Source organism: Emydura macquarii, unplaced genomic scaffold, assembly GCF_026122565.2.
Source record: "Emydura macquarii macquarii isolate MOO-44397 ecotype Brisbane River unplaced genomic scaffold, CSIRO-AGI_Emac_v2 contig_1253, whole genome shotgun sequence".
Lineage (NCBI taxonomy): Eukaryota > Metazoa > Chordata > Testudines > Chelidae > Emydura > Emydura macquarii.
In genome coordinates, this window is record NW_027131390.1 from 59489330 (window position 1) to 59504929 (window position 15600).

At 41.2% G+C, this 15600-nt stretch overlaps 1 protein-coding gene across 3 annotated transcripts in view; it reads left to right on the forward strand.

Annotated features, from left to right (window-relative positions):
• Window positions 1-2843: 2843 nt before the first annotated feature.
• The window catches only part of SF3B1 (splicing factor 3b subunit 1), a 45893-nt gene continuing 33136 nt past the window's right edge, over window positions 2844-15600 (forward strand). For all 3 annotated transcript variants that reach the window (XR_010919822.1, XR_010919821.1, XM_067548971.1), the window contains exon 1: window positions 2844-2923. Coding sequence is in view for 1 of the 3 variants with exons in the window: in XM_067548971.1 (XP_067405072.1) it covers window positions 2896-2923 (28 nt within the window). In the remaining 2 variants the exon portion in view is untranslated. The remainder of the gene's footprint in view (window positions 2924-15600) is intronic.

The window sequence follows — 15600 nt, forward strand, 5'->3', positions numbered from 1 at the left end:
TATAATTACAGACAACAACAATTAATTACAATGATTGCAATTTAAGCACAAAACTTACACCCAAGTCTTTCGAGAGTTACAAGAACTCCTGCAGCAATTTGCCCTTTTGGGACAAATCGAAGGGTGCCCGCAACTGAGACTAACACCAGAGTCTTTTGAAGGTTTTAGCCTTTGCGGCGAGTCTTAAGACTCGAAGGGTGCCCGCTAGATGTTACCACAAATTGTCTTCTCTAATTCGTTTACAAATTCTTAACACACAAATGAAACTTAAGAAACAACTAATAATTACAAAGCAAATACAAAGAGCAGTTATTCCAGCAGTTAGAGCCACATTCACTCCCGGAATACAAGTAGAATTATTGCTGGTTTTACATTTACATTCACTACTCACCACATGTAGAGATGAACTCAGTAACAGCAAAGATAACAAATATTTCATGACCTGGTCTTTCTTATTTAGCGCTGATTTTCGTTCAGGTGGAACCTCTATTGTATTCACACCCAGGTTATCATCCGTGGGACAAGTCCCAATGGGTTATCGGCTCAGTTACCTGACTATTCTAATGTGATGTCAAGGTGACGAGCCGGAGAGAGGCGTGACGGTTGATCAGACCCTCTATGCAGTGTGATTCTGATGCACCCCTTTCTTGATGTGTGGCTCTCTGATTTGGGCTTGCCTGACAACCCCTTTTCTCTCTACTCCGGCCTATACATCCGCCAAACCAATTATGGACATTTTCTACGTCACTTTGTCGGTCCCTTCTTGGGGAGTCCCCATGCCAGAAGGTCATCCTTGACCGGGTGTAACTTGCCAAATAAAAGTTGCAGCGACTGCAAACTTCCAAATTTGGGCCTGGAATTGCTGTGCTCGAAAGTTCCCCTTATTCCAAGTTTAACCAGTCACTTTTCAGTCAGGGTCTTTGCTGCCTCTGAGTTTCTCTTGCCAGGTGGCTTACAACTCCTACTTCCTTATCTATTACACAAGATTAACAACTTCCCTTTATCTATTACAAAAATAACTAAGAACAATAAGGACAGATGGCTACAAAACAACTTGAAGCACAATTAACTATCCTCAATGGATTTTTCTATTCATCACATAACAAAATTTTTCATTGCAAAACAAATTTAACAGATATTTCTTCAAATCAATTACTTGTCTCTCCAGCAAAAGCAGCCCAAAAGAACATACTGAATTCACATAACTCCTGAGTGCCCTAGGCAGCCTCTTTCACTTTTGTGGCTGCAATGACCAGCTGCTGTACCCACAGGGAGGAGGGTTTGCAGGCATTTTGGGCCAGATTTTTAGAGGAGTTAGGAACCGAGGTGCTTTTTGAAAATCCCATTAGGCACCTATCTGCGTCTTTGGGTGTCTAAATACCTTTAAAAATACCAGAATAAATCAGGAATAACTCCAGATAAATCAGTGGAATTACACTCCTGCAAAACTAGCAAAAAAGATTAGAATCAGACCACATGACGTAATGAAAAAAAACAAACCCTTAAACATTACAGAAGTCATAGTGGTGACATGTCACCACCCTTACTCTTAAGTAATGTTCCTATAGTCTAAAGTCAAACACTGCTACTTGCTGTAGTATTACTGCAGGTTCATCATCCTATCAACAGTGATAGATAGATAGATTAGATAGACAGATGTCTATCTAAGCCTTTTCAGGGTTATGCTGATTTCCTGTGCTATGAGTTTGGGCCTGCTTGAAAGTCCCAGGCAAAGCAATCGTGTTGCCACCCCGTGCTATGGTGTTATGTCATTCCAGCCAGCACACTGTCACTCAGGCATGAGGATGAGTTGCCACATCTTAGCATGGTGCCATGATCTTCTACCACTGTGAGAGGGAAGGGAGCAGCTGCCACCAATAGTACAAACATGGCCCAAACTGGAGAAGAATACATGCCATTCCCTGTATCCGATCCACCATCTTGTGCTCCAGAATGTTTTTTTAAACTATGTCTATAGCACTTGTTGCTATGAAGATAACTTCCAAAACAGGAACTAAGCCTAACTGATTCAGCAACTTATGCCTCAGTTTTCTGGACCAGAGACAATAGCTTGCAGGGGTGTGAACTGCCTCATTAATATCAGTGAGGTTTTAACTTAGAGGTCCAATTATGAAAATTTAAATTGTTGGCATTGTTAACTATCTCACTGCTCATCAAAAAGGACCATACAATGAATATCTGCACACTCTGCTCTGGATGACATCACATTTTCGTGCTATGCCTCGATGGCGCTCCACAGAGCGCCCCCTCCATCATCTCCAATCAAGGAGAAACCAAGCCTGGCAGAACATGAGCAAGGCATCCAAGCCAAGGGAGCCCAACAGGACCCAACAAGGGGGATCCAAGCCGACCACAGGAAGCAGCGAAGCAAGTGTTTACATGGGCACAATGTCCTGATGGCATCTGCCTCTGGTATCCCCCCCACTGGTGGAGCTCGACCCCTCAGGAGGGAGCTGCCCGCGATGGACAGTGAAGCCAAACACGCAGAGGGCAACAGACAAAGAGGCGTGGGCTGCCTGCCCAATGCAAAGATTCGCCCCCGTCATAGGCCCCCCCCCCCGCCGTGCTTTTTCTCACGCCTGTCTGAACGGTGAAGTCCAGCACACGAGTGCAGCACTGCGCCTGCGCACAGTTGTCGGCCGCTAGCCTCCCGAGGCAGCAGCCAGCACGCGCGCGCCTGCGCAGTGAGTCGCTGTCGCCCCGGACCGTCGCTAGCTGACGCAGACTGCGTCTGCGCGGTAAGTCTCGGTCGCCCCGGATCGTCGCTAGCTGACGTAGGCTGCGTCTGCGCAGTGAGTTTCCCCACCTCGTCCCCTCGTAGCGGAAGTGGCTGGGAGCTCCAGTTCCGTCTCGGTGTTGTTCGCGCTGCACAAAATGGCGAAGATCGCCAAGACGCACGAAGGTGAGAAACGGAGCCATCCCCCGCTCGGGTGCAGGTGCCCGGCCACCTCCATGCCCCGCGCTGCCGGGCCCGGGCTGGTTGGCTGGGGAGCGGCGAGGGGCGCAGGCCGCGGCTGGCGGTGGGCGGGGCCTGTGTGTAATGGCGTCTCTGCCTGCGTTTCTTCCGTGCCTCCCCTCCCCCCAGCTCCCGCGCTCTGGGCTTGCCTTGCCTGGCACTATCCGGCCGCCCCGCTGCGGGGGAGCGGCGAGGGGTTAGCACGGGGCGGCGGGCGCCGACTGAGGGCAGCGGGAGAGAGCGGGGGCGGCGGGCGCCGGAACGCGGGGGCGGGCGGAGAGGGCACCAAGGCGGCGCGGGCACAGCTGGCACCAGCGGCTGCGCTTCATTTTCCCAGCGTGACAATAGCATCTGCCCCCGAGCTCCCGCTCCAGCCCGGGTCCGAGCCCCGCCGGGCCCCCTTTCTGTCCTGTTCAGTCGCCTTCCCCTTTCCCTCTTCCCTTCCGGCTGCGTGCAGAGGGGCGAGCCATGTGCGGATCCAGTCTGGGTATGAGACAGTGACAGGAGCCCCGCCTGGCTCTCCAAGCTCTTTTCATGCTCCCACTCTCTTTGCCTTTGATTTAGAAGTACCGGCCTGCTTTACAAACACGAGTTAATTGTCTTCTACTGATTAAAAAGTGCTGTATGAGAGCGAGGTGGTACTTTACAGATAGCTGCACTGCAGGGCAAGTCTAGAGACACTTACTAAATACTGTGTGTTACAGTTTACTATCCTTCCACACCAGACTATGGGAACACAAATTGATCATCTTAAGTAGTCTCTCTTTGCTCCTCCTCTTCCATGTAAATAGTATTTATTTTGTAGTAAAGTAGTTGATACTGGGTTGCTAGGGAGAATACAGGTACTCACTGCTTATATAGTGCTAAGCCAACATGTAATGTTAGTCCTGAAATACTGGTAGCTATGTAGCTCATCTGAGATTATACCAGTGGTTCCCAGCCTGTGGCCCCTGGGGCCAAAAGTGGCTGGGGGGTGGGTTCCAAAGTGGCCCTTGGCTCTTCACCTGCTGACTGCAGAAGGGAACTGCTGCCTGAGGACCAGGTGGAGCGTGTTTCCACGGGGCTAAAAAACTGGTCCAAGCTCCTTGCTGCAGCCAAGGGGATGGGAGATCAGTGCTTCTCTCCTCCTGGCTCCAGCAGAGAGCAAAGTGTTCTGCTTTAGTCCCTAGGTGCTGGGGTCCCTGCTGAAGCCGGAGGGAGGAGAGCACTGATCTTCCATCCCCCTGGCTACAGAAGGGAGCCACTGCCTAGAGACCCAGGTGGAGCGCACAGGGCTGAAGGATGCATGCAGTTTCCCTGCTGCAGCCTGGGAGACGGGAGCTGAACTTCTCTGTCTGCGGGGGGGAGCGGGGTGCATGCTGGTGGAGATTGGTGGCCCTTCAGGGTTGTAAAAATGATTATCTGTGGCCCTCAAGCTAAAAAGATTGGGAACCATTGCATTATACAGTTCTGTTCTCTGTCATGTCCTGATGAAATTACTAGATGAGAACCCAATTCTGCATGGAGCCCTGTTGATTTCGTGGAGGCTCTGAGTAGATCTAAAAGGATCTGTTCAAGCACAGTAAGTTGCAGGATTCAGCCCTTAATTTGTCACAGTAGTTATTGCTTTTATAAAAATTTTATTTGGGTCTCTTTTGTGTAGCCAAATTCATTATTACTTCATTTCTCCAACTGAGCATTCACCAAAAACTGCCATTTTAGGACAATGTCTGCAATACTTCCTGCTCCTGAGACCTCTTTAAAATAAATTGTGAGATAACTAAAAGACCAGGAGCACTTTGTAGTACACCACACACATGAACAATTTCTATTTGAATGCTTCATATACCACTCTCAAAATTGAGTGTTGATCTGCCAGGATCTGTCTGTGCTATCAGACTTCATAACCATAATTTACTAGTGTAGCTCCATTGGTGGTTGTGATGGTGGACCCTGTAATGTAAACAGGATGCATATGTTACTACTGGATTAAATGCAGATGATGAATTCTTTACAAAGTTTTCTACTTTAGAGGAAGTTCCTGTTCATGAATGCTAGCTCTTGAGATCCCTTAATAGTTCTCAAGAGCTGGAGATCTGGTTCCAGTTTGGGGGACGAGGCACAGGAAAGCTTACGTTATTTTGTCACTGAAGCGCTCTTTGTTTAATGTTTGCAGTACTGTGGTATACGTGATGTATTTATTCAAATGAAGTGACCTTGGGATTTTTCCACCTTTCTCTGCAGCATGGGGTGCAGGTCATTTTTTGGGATTAACTGGGTATATCTCATATAATTAGTTCCCAGCTACTGCAGGGATCTTGAGCTTTGATGTATCTCAATTTGTCCTGTGACATATAATAGTTGGGTCTCCTGTGGGTTGTAATACCTTGGCCTAATTTCAGTTGTTGGGTTTAGGGCACAGCTATACTAGAGAGTTTACAGCGGTGCACCTGCGAGCTTTCTAATATAGCTTCCCTAAAACGATGGGAGAGAGCTCTCCCATTGGCTTAACTTCTCCAGCCCCCGCGAGCTGCAGGAGCTATGTTAATAGGAGAAACACTCTCCACACTTCCGCTTATGTCAGTGTAACTTATGTTGCTAAGGGAGGTGATTTATTCACACCCCATAATGACATACATTTTGCCAACATAAGCTGTAATGTAGACATAGCCTTGGGTTGTGGATGCTAGGTGGTGTTGGTGGCTTGTGATGTACAAGGCATCAGACTAAATTATCTGGTGGTCCCCTTTGGCCTTAAACTGTGACTGACCATGTCAATATTATGGGAACTAAAGCAGCATGGCTACTGCACTGTAGCCATGCCACCGTGGGACCATGGTGTAGATGCAGCCTACAGTAGCAGAAAGGGGTTTTCCATCGCTTTGGGAATGCTACCTCTAAGTATAGACTCGCTAGGCCTATGACTGAAGAAGATCTCAGAGTATTTAGTGGATTGATTGCCAGGGCCATAAAGTTTCTTCGGTGTCTTTGTAACAAAAATGTTACAATACAAATATACATTCCAGTGTTGCAAACATGCACATGCTTAATTTAAACAGCTTCGTATTCCATTGGTTTTAAAGGAACTATGGACATGCTTAAAATTGAGCATGAGTATGTTTTTAGGGTTTGTTAGTCTAACTGCCAAGGATCTGTCTTGGATCACAAATGAAATGAGTTTTAGTTTCATACTAGTTTCCATAATATATTGTCACCATCGATAACAACCACACTCATTGTTTTGGAAATACCTCTTTGGTAGTGTGTTCACAACTGTGGAATGTTGTGCACAATAATTCTCTTTTTGTGGTATATAGCGAAATGTTCCAAGAAGGATACCCCAGAAAAAGTATATCATAAAGCATTTTTTCAGGGATTGGATCAGAGAGATTAAGAGCTTCAAATTCTTATTGTCAACTGGATAATTTAAAGCAGTGTTTCTCAACCTGGGGGTTTAGAGGGGTCGCAAGTGCAGAGCTGGTATTGGGGGTGGCAAGAAAGGCAATTGCCTGGAGCCACAGGGGCGCCATGAAACTAAGTTACATGCCTCAGCCCCGTGGGGGTGGGACTCAGGCTTCAGGGGTACAGTAGTTTGGAAAGGTTAAGAACCACTGATTTAAAGGCAAACTGTCAGGTATTATTTTGTTTATGTATGAGCACCTAAAAGTGATTTTTTAGAAACAAAAGTGAAACTGAATAATTGTGTTCAATGTCCAAGCTAAATGAAGTGGACAAAAAATAAACAGAACGAACTGGGAAAAGTAAATTAGATTTAAAAATATTTCTTCTTTAATATACGTTTATACAGGGCCAGATTCTTATATTTTTTCTCACATTAAATAGAATCTTACACCATAAGCAATCAGTTGAAGTAAATGAAACTGTTTGTGGAGTAAGATACTACCCAGTGAGTTAGAATATCACATTCTGGCTCACATGGGAAAAAACCCTGCTTTTTCTAAATTATTTTTAATCTGATTTGTATTTGTAAAGTATCAGTGCTCAATAACCATTTTTCTAGTTAGTCATGATATTATGTTTTGTTTAAAAACCATGGTTGATACAGTCACAAAATAGGGTGAAATACAGAAAAGGAAGAATTAATACCTTCATTTTGTCATATTTTCTTTTTCAATTTTAAAAGCAAAGAAACAATTGGAATGCAGTTTTGAGAGAAGGATAGTCCCTCTTTAGACTTCAATATAAATATATAGAATTGTTAATTTAGGTCCCAAATCAGTAAAGCACGTAAGCAAATGCTTTGCTGAATCAAGCCTGAGAGTATGGTAGTTTAATTTTGCCAGGATTTTTCAAGATAAGTAGGAAAGTCACCAAGCTCATATATATAGCCTGGTATATAGTACTTTTTTAAACCTGCAATTCTATCTGTCTCTGATCCTTTTAGATTTCCTACACTAAACAGGGTTGTGTCTGATCAGGAGTTGGATGAGTTATCTCTACAAAAACACTAGTTTGCCTCTGTGGTGTTGATGGAACGTTTCCTTTTAAAGGGATGTCTTCGCTAGACTCTTTTCCCCAAAAACTTCCACTATTGCTACAACGTGTTCAACTCTGTTGGTGGTAGCAGGAGCCCTAGGATTGACAAGGCTCCAGTTGTTGATGTTTTAAGCACTGTCACATAAACTGATCTACACAACATAATGCTTAAGATGCTGACAGATACTGGTACCGTGGCTATTTGTCTGCTACAATGGTGATGGGAAATTTTTGCAGCCTGTTCCTGTTGAAAACAAACAGTTTTGGGTATACAAGGAGCACAGAATTAGGACCTGAATCAATGAACTAATACCAAGAGGTACTCTGGTATTGTAGTTACTGTCTTTTTGAAAAGAGATAAAGTATTATTCTGCTGTGGAAAAAAAATAAAAGTGGCATGGTGTGGTTCAATGTTCACTATAGCTCAATGATTCCGTATCAGATTTGCTCAGTTTACAAGTAAAATCCATTTTTCTACCTGGCAGTCTTGCAAACTGCACCTGAGCCCTTAGACTGGATTTTTTAATTCTCATACATGTAAACAGTTATAAGGATTTGTCAGCTCAGATTATTCCCTCAATGCATATGTACAAAACGTTCCCTCGTAATCCTTACCATAATCTGACCTGCAGTGTTTTTTAATTATTAGTGACAGTGTTTGAGAGGGAAGTAATCAGTTTTGATTTCAGATCTGATTCTGAGTTTGCAGAGCTGACAGATACAGTTAAAACAATGGTTTTTTTTCCTAAACTAAGCAATTTTTATGTGGAATCAGTGACCCACAATGGATCTGGAATTCTAAAAGGCCATTTTTAGAGACACTTCGACGTTAGCTTGATTTGACTCTGTTTGTGTTTCTATGTGGCCCAAGGTTTCGGATTTCAAAATGAGTTTTACAAAATCTAGTATTAGTAGCTTTTAATGAAAATATAGTTTTAAGTTAAACAGTTTTTAGTTTAATTTTAAAAATTTTACAGGATTTGTGACCCAGCATGGTATCTAATGCAAGATAACTGGAAAATAAAATTGACAAATCCATTCATCCTGGAAAGTAGAAGTGAAATGAAGAGCAATAATAAAGAACACAAACAGTAAAAGGTTTTGAAAAAAAATTTTAAGGCTGAAAGGATCTTTTAAGTTTATCCTAAGATGATATACCAACTGATAGTGCTTCTTAAATTTGAGCATCAGAGCACTTGTGGTCATTACAAATGCTTATGGGATTTCTGCAAATGTGGGGTATAACCCCAGTATTCTGGTCAAGTATAGTTTTGGGTAATTGTTTGGCCTACTGAAGTTACTTTCTCCAGTTTTGATCAGCTAATGTGTCTTAAAATATCTCTCAATTGAAATGAAATACAAAAGGAGTACAAATACAGCCATAGATTTTGTGGATTTCTGTCCTATTTACTCACAAATCCACATCTTCACTATCACTTTGATTTATTTTGAGTAATTCTAATATTAAAATACAGTTGCAAGTTTAATTCTTAGTGTGGCATTATTATAATTGGCAGGAGCATGCTATAATCCCATTTAAAATTATAGCCTCTAACTGTTCTGGGGGCAAATAATTCCTTGTTTCTTCTTTGCTGGTATAGCTGGGAATACAGTGGAGTTGCACATTTAAATCTTCTGGAGATAGTGAATATCTGGTATTGTTACAGTTTTATTATCACTAGTTGATTTAGGGCCTGATCCTGCTCACATTGAAGACATTGGCAAAGCTCCCATTCATTTCAATTGGAACATGACTGAGTTCTTAGGGAATAGAACTTGATCAAGTTTCTCCATAGCCAGAATGATGATAGGAACTTGAAGGTGCACATGCAAGTTGAATGTCACACTAAGCTTTGCTCCTAACTGTCAAGGTGAAAAAAAAAAAAAATGTCTTTTAAAAAATTTTCTAAAGTGTGGCAAACAATGAAATGTTGATAGATTTCAGTCACAGCCAAGGTGGTTTTATTTGTGGCTGTTTTCTTTTTTGTCCTCAAACAGAATTACAAACAAAAAAATGTCCCCAATATACAATTTTTTTTAATTTTTTTTTTTTAACAATTCACGGACAAAACTCTGTTAATGCACAGTTAAGGTTTCATGGAGATTTCTAGTGCCCTTCTCAAACACTGAGTTCAGCAAAATTCAAACTTCTTTCTAACAGACAGGAAATATAGTGCTAGGGTATGCACCACTGCATCCTTAACTCTGCCACCTGGAGCTACAGTAGCCACTGGGAGTTACCTTCATGCACTCAAGCTGTATTTACTGTGTTAAGTTTAACTGTATAGAGTGGATTACTTGGAGCAGCTTGGCAGAGCTGTGATTTTGTTGCGGGGGGAGGGGGCGCCTGCCTGTCTCCTTGACCCTCATTTGTGATCAAAGGAAAAATGAGCATGTGTGCCTTGAGAGATCCAATATGCTTAATTTCACAAATCAAGGCAATTTAAATTAGTGATTTAAATTGCCAAGTGGAAAGCTTCAGTTTACATAATTGATTATAGTCAATTTTTCCTTCTTATTTTCTAAATTGGTTGATCTAATCATTAAAATGTGTTCATTTACTACTAAGTAGAGCCTTGCCACTAGATTTGGTACATCTGTTTGCTACTTAGGAGAGTACATTATAATTATATATATATTTATTTAAGCAAATATATAACTTAGTATCTACATACTCTGATTAATTGTATAGTTTTAGTATATTAGAAAGTGATGAATGATATATTGTTTATTTACTAGATAACAAACTTTTTCCTCATGATTTGTGCCAAGCTATATTAGGATGGTAACTGGAATTAAATATATTATTTATTTTTAATAAATAAAACAACCTTACATGTTTTGGATACTAAAACTTCTCTTATCAAAACATTTTACATTTACAATTAAATTATAAGTAGTTGACGCCTGAACATGTTTTGCATTAATTTCAGATTTCATTTTAAACAGATTTATTTTAAAAAAGAAAATCTTTTAATAATTTAAATAACAAAATCAGAAGATCTTATCAAAATAAAAAAATCCATTTTAAATTTTTTTAAAAAAAACCATTTTTATGCACCTTGATAGATTGTCAGTATCAGGGATCTTCTTGGCTTGGGGACTGTCAGCAGTTAGGTGAGAGATGGAGCATGGTCAGTGGGTTTGATGAAGGCATATGTGAAAGTATAATGTTAGATGCCAGTGTATCTATATGCATAAGGGTGAAGGGTGCGTAAAATTAAACAAATCTGGTGTTTTCTGTGCAATAGGTTAAGAGTTTGAGTGTAGGTCAAGTATTGGTACAGTAGAACCTCAGAGTTACGAATACCTTGTGAATGGAGGTTGTTCGTAATTCTGAACAAAATGTTATGGTTGTTCTTTCGAAAGTTTATAATGAACACTGACTTAATACAGGTTTGAAACTTTACTGTACAGAAGACAAATGCTGCTTTCCCTTTATTTTTTTAGTAGTTTATATTTAATGCAGTACTGTACTGTACATAAGAACGGCCATACTGGGTCACATCAATGGTCCATCTAGCCCAGTATCCTGTCTTCGACAATGACCAATGTCAGGTGCTTCAGAGGGAATGAATAAAGCAGGTAATCATCAAGTGATCCATCCCGTTGCCCATTCCTAGCTTCTGGCAAACAGCAATGCCCATTTGTCAAATAGACATTGATGGACCTATCCTCCATGAACTTATCTAGTTCTTTTTTAATGTCTTGGCTTTCACAACATCCTCTGGCAAGGAGTTCCACAGGCTGACTGTGCGTTGTGTGAAGAAATACTTCCTTTTGTTTGTTTTAAACCTGCTGCCTGTTAACTTCATTTAGTGACCGCTTGTTCTTCTATTATGGGAAGGAGTCAGTAACACTTCCTTATTTACTTTCTCCACACCAGTCATGATTTTATAGACTTGTATCATATACCCCCTTAGTCGTCTCTTTTCCAAACTGAAAAATCCCAGTCTTATTAAACTCTCCTCATATGGAAGCTTTTCCATACTCTTAATCATTTTAGTTGCTCTTTTCTGTACCTTTTCCAGTTCCGATATATCTTTTTTGAGATGAGATGACCAGATCTGCAAGCAGTATTCAAGACATGGGTGTACCAGGGTTTTCTAAAGAGATAATATGATATTTTCTGTCTTATCTATCCCTTTCCTAATGATTCCCAATGTTCTGTTAGCTTTTTGAGTGCAGCTGCACATTGAGTGGATGTTTTCAGAGAACTATCCACAATGACTCCAAGATCTCTTTCTTGAGTGTATTTGCATGGGTTTTTTGTTTGTTTTTTGTGGGTTTTTGCGTGGAGGGGCGCAGAATGGCCTTCTGCTGTGCCTGATTGTGTATTTCCAGTTCCAAATGAAGTGTGTGGTTGATCGGTCAGTTTGTAACTCTGGTATTCGTAACTCTGAGGTTCTACTGTAGTTCCTGTTCATTACAGTGTAAAGGCAGCATGTGGATAAATATGTGATGGGTGTATTGTGGCATCTCTCAGAGGGCAGAGTTAAGGTTGCCTGGGCATATACTATAACTTTATATTTCCTGCATTTCAGAAGTTTGAGTTTGCTGAACTTGAGTTGCTGGAATGGCATGAGATATCACTGGGCAACCTTAACTCTGTGTTAACAAAATCCTTTGTCAGTAAACTTCTTAAGGGTTTTTGTGTTTGTTTTTTAAAAAGAGAGAGAAATGTTGTTGATAGGAGTTAGTGGTCATTTAGGCTCTAACATAGCACTTTTCATCAGTAGATCTCAAAGAACTTTATCGAGGGAAATATCATTATCTCCATTGTACAGATGGAAAAACTGAGGTGCAGAGCAGTAAAGTGGCAAAGGCTAAACAACCAAGTAAAACAAGCAGTTAGAAACAAAAAGGCATCCTTTAAAAAATGGAAGTTAAATCCTATTTAGGAAAATAGAAAGGAGCATAAATTCTGGCAAATGAAGTGAAAGAATATAATTAGGAAGGCCAAAAAAGAATTTGAAGAACAGCTAGCCAAAGACTCAAAAAATAACAGCAATTTTTTATTTTAAGTACATCAAAAGCAGGAAGCCTGCTAAACAACCAGTGGGGCTACTGGACAATTGAGATGCTAAAGGAGCACTCAAGAAAGATAAGGCTATTGCAGATAAATTAAATGAATTCTGTGCATTGGTCTTCATGGCTGAGGATGTGGGGGAGATTTCCAAACCTGAGTAATTCTTTTTAGGTGACAAATCTGAGGAACTGTCCCAGAGTGAGGTGGCATTAGAGGACGGTTTTGTAACAAATTGATAAATTAAACAGTATTAAGTCACCAGGACCAGACGGTATCCACCCAAATGTGAAATTGCAGAATTACTAACTGTGGTATGTAACCTATAATTTAAATCAGCTTCTGTACCAGGTGCCTGAAGGATAGCTTATGTGATGCCAATTTTTAAAAAAGGCTCCAGAAGCAATCCCGGTAATTACAGGCTAGTAAGCCTAACTTCAGTACAGGCAAATTGGTTGAAATTATAGTAAAGAACAGAATTATCAGGCACATAGATGCATATGTTTTGTTGGGAAAGAGTCAACATGGTTTTTGTAAAGGGAAATCATGCCTCACCAATCTACTAGAATTCTTTGAGGGGCTCAGCAAGCATGTGGACAAGGGTGATCCAGTGGATATAGTATACTTAGATTTTCAGAAACCTTTGACAAGGTCCCTCACCAAAGGCTCTTAAGCAAAGTTAGCGGTCATGGGATAAGAGGGAAGGGCCTCTCCTGGATCAGTAACTGGTTAAAAGGAAACAAAGGGTAAGAGTAAATGATCAGTTTTCAAAATGTAAAGAGGTAAATAATGGTGTCCCCTAGGGATCTGTACTGTTCAACATATTCATAAATGATCTGGAAAAAGGGGTAAATAGTGAGGTGGAAAAATTTGCAGATGATACAAAACTACTCATGATAATTAAGTCCAATGCAGACTTCAAAGAGTTACAAAGGAATCTCACAGAACTGGGTGACTGGGCAACAAAATGGCAGATGAAATTCAATGTTGATAAGTGCAAAGTAATGCATAGTAGAAAACATAATTCTAACTATGCATATAAAATGATGGGGTCTAAATTAGCTGTTACCACTCAAGAAAGAGATCTTGGAGTCGTGGATAGTTCTCTGAAAACGTCCACTCAATGTGCAGCGGCAGTCAAAAAAAACTAACAGAATGTTGGGAATCATTAGGAAAGGAGAGATAACAAGACAGAAAATATCATATTGCCTTTTTATAAATCCATGGTACATTCACATCATGAATACTGTGTGTAGATCTGGTTATTCCATCTCAAAAAAGCTACCATATGAGGTGAGATTAATAAAACTGGGACTTTTCAGCTTGGAAAACAGACGACTATGATAGAGGTCTATAAAATCATGACTGGTGTGGAGAAAGTAAATAAGGAAGTGTTGTTTCCTCCTCCTCATAACACACAAACTAGGGGTCACCAAATGAAATTAACAGGCAGCAGGTTTAAAATGAACAAAAAAGTATTTTTTCACACAACGCACAGTCAACCTGTGGAACTCCTTGCCAGAGGATGTTGTGAAGGCCAAGATTATAATGGGGTTCAAAAAGAACTAGATAAGTTCATGGAGGATAGGTCCATCAATGACTATTTGCCAGGATAGGCAGGGATTGCTGTTTGCCAGAAGCTGGAAAGGGGCAACGGGATCACTTGATGATTTCCTGTTCTATTCATTCCTTCTGAAGCATCTGGCTTTGGCCATTGTCGGAAGACAGGATATTAGGCTAGATGGACCTTTGGTTTGAGCCAATATGGACAGTCTTCTGTGGTGACTTGGCCAAGGTCAGCCACCATGCCAGTGGCAGAACTACAAATAGAACCCAGCCTTTCTGAGTTTCAGTCCATTGTTCTCCCTAGAGGCTGAATGGTTGCTATGTGATTCTAAGAGCCCCATACACTTTGTTATAGTGGAATGGTGATGCTGGTTGTACTTTGTTGCTAACAGGGCTGGTGAGAGAAATCTGACATGGTTTATGTCTTTAAAAAATTGATGTTTTTTTTACATGCTGGTTACAGTAACCTCAAGCATGAGAGAAGACTAGTGTGCCTTCCCCTCATCTCCTGCAACCTACACCCTACCCTGTCCATTTTCAGCTCACCATTCCCTTGCCATCCCATTAAACCATTAGCTCTTCAGGTGTCAGGTGTGTACAAAAACATTGGTAGAATCTGTGAATTTTTACACAAACTGTTTTATTCATGGGGATTGTATCTCTAGAACCTCTTGCTCAAATGAGCCCAAATTTGGATCACTTAGCCATTTCATGAGTAAGCATGTGTATTTTAGATCACTTAAAATAATCATTCTTTAAACAGAAAAGTCTTCTCAATCTTAACTGCAGCAGAGCTGATGTGCCGTTATAATATGGTATGAAATTAATCATCAGTGACTGCTTTGCTATATGCAGATTTCCAGCACAGGATAATCCTGAAAGAATAGGAGGCTCTGAGAAGTGTGAAGTGGTCCGTTGATGTCAATGTGTTGGTCTCAGGAAAACACCCCATGGAGATGAATGCAGCTTGAAACATTAGCTCTGAGAGCAGTGAACTTCTGTGTTCATCTCAGGCCTTGTCTACACTACAAAATTAGGTCAGCCTAAATTATGTTGGCACATAGCTGCTGCAGTAATTAAATCACTTTTATATGTCCGTATTATGCTCCTTGTGTCTAGAGTGACTAGATGTTTCGATATTTTCAGGACCATCCTGATATTAGGGGCTTTGTCTTGTATACACAATTATACCCCTGCCCCCTGAAAAAAAAAGTGTCCCGATTTTTCACACTTGTTATTGGTCACTCTACTTGTGTTAGAAGTGTGTGTCCTCACTAGCAGCTCTTGCATCAATGCAGAGAGCAGTGCACCATGTGTAGCTATCACACTGCAACTCACCACTATCTAATGCAGGGTGTTTTGGGAAGGTTTTGCAATGGGGATGTTAAAATGTCAGTAGTGATCCTGGGAAACCCAGCGTACCCCTTACTTCTGAGGCTCATGAAGTTGTACATCTGCCACCTCAATAGCACCAAAGAGCACTTCAACTACAGGCTCAGCAGATGCAGAATAACAGTTGAATGTGCCTTTGGCCATTGGAAAGGTTGCCTGCACT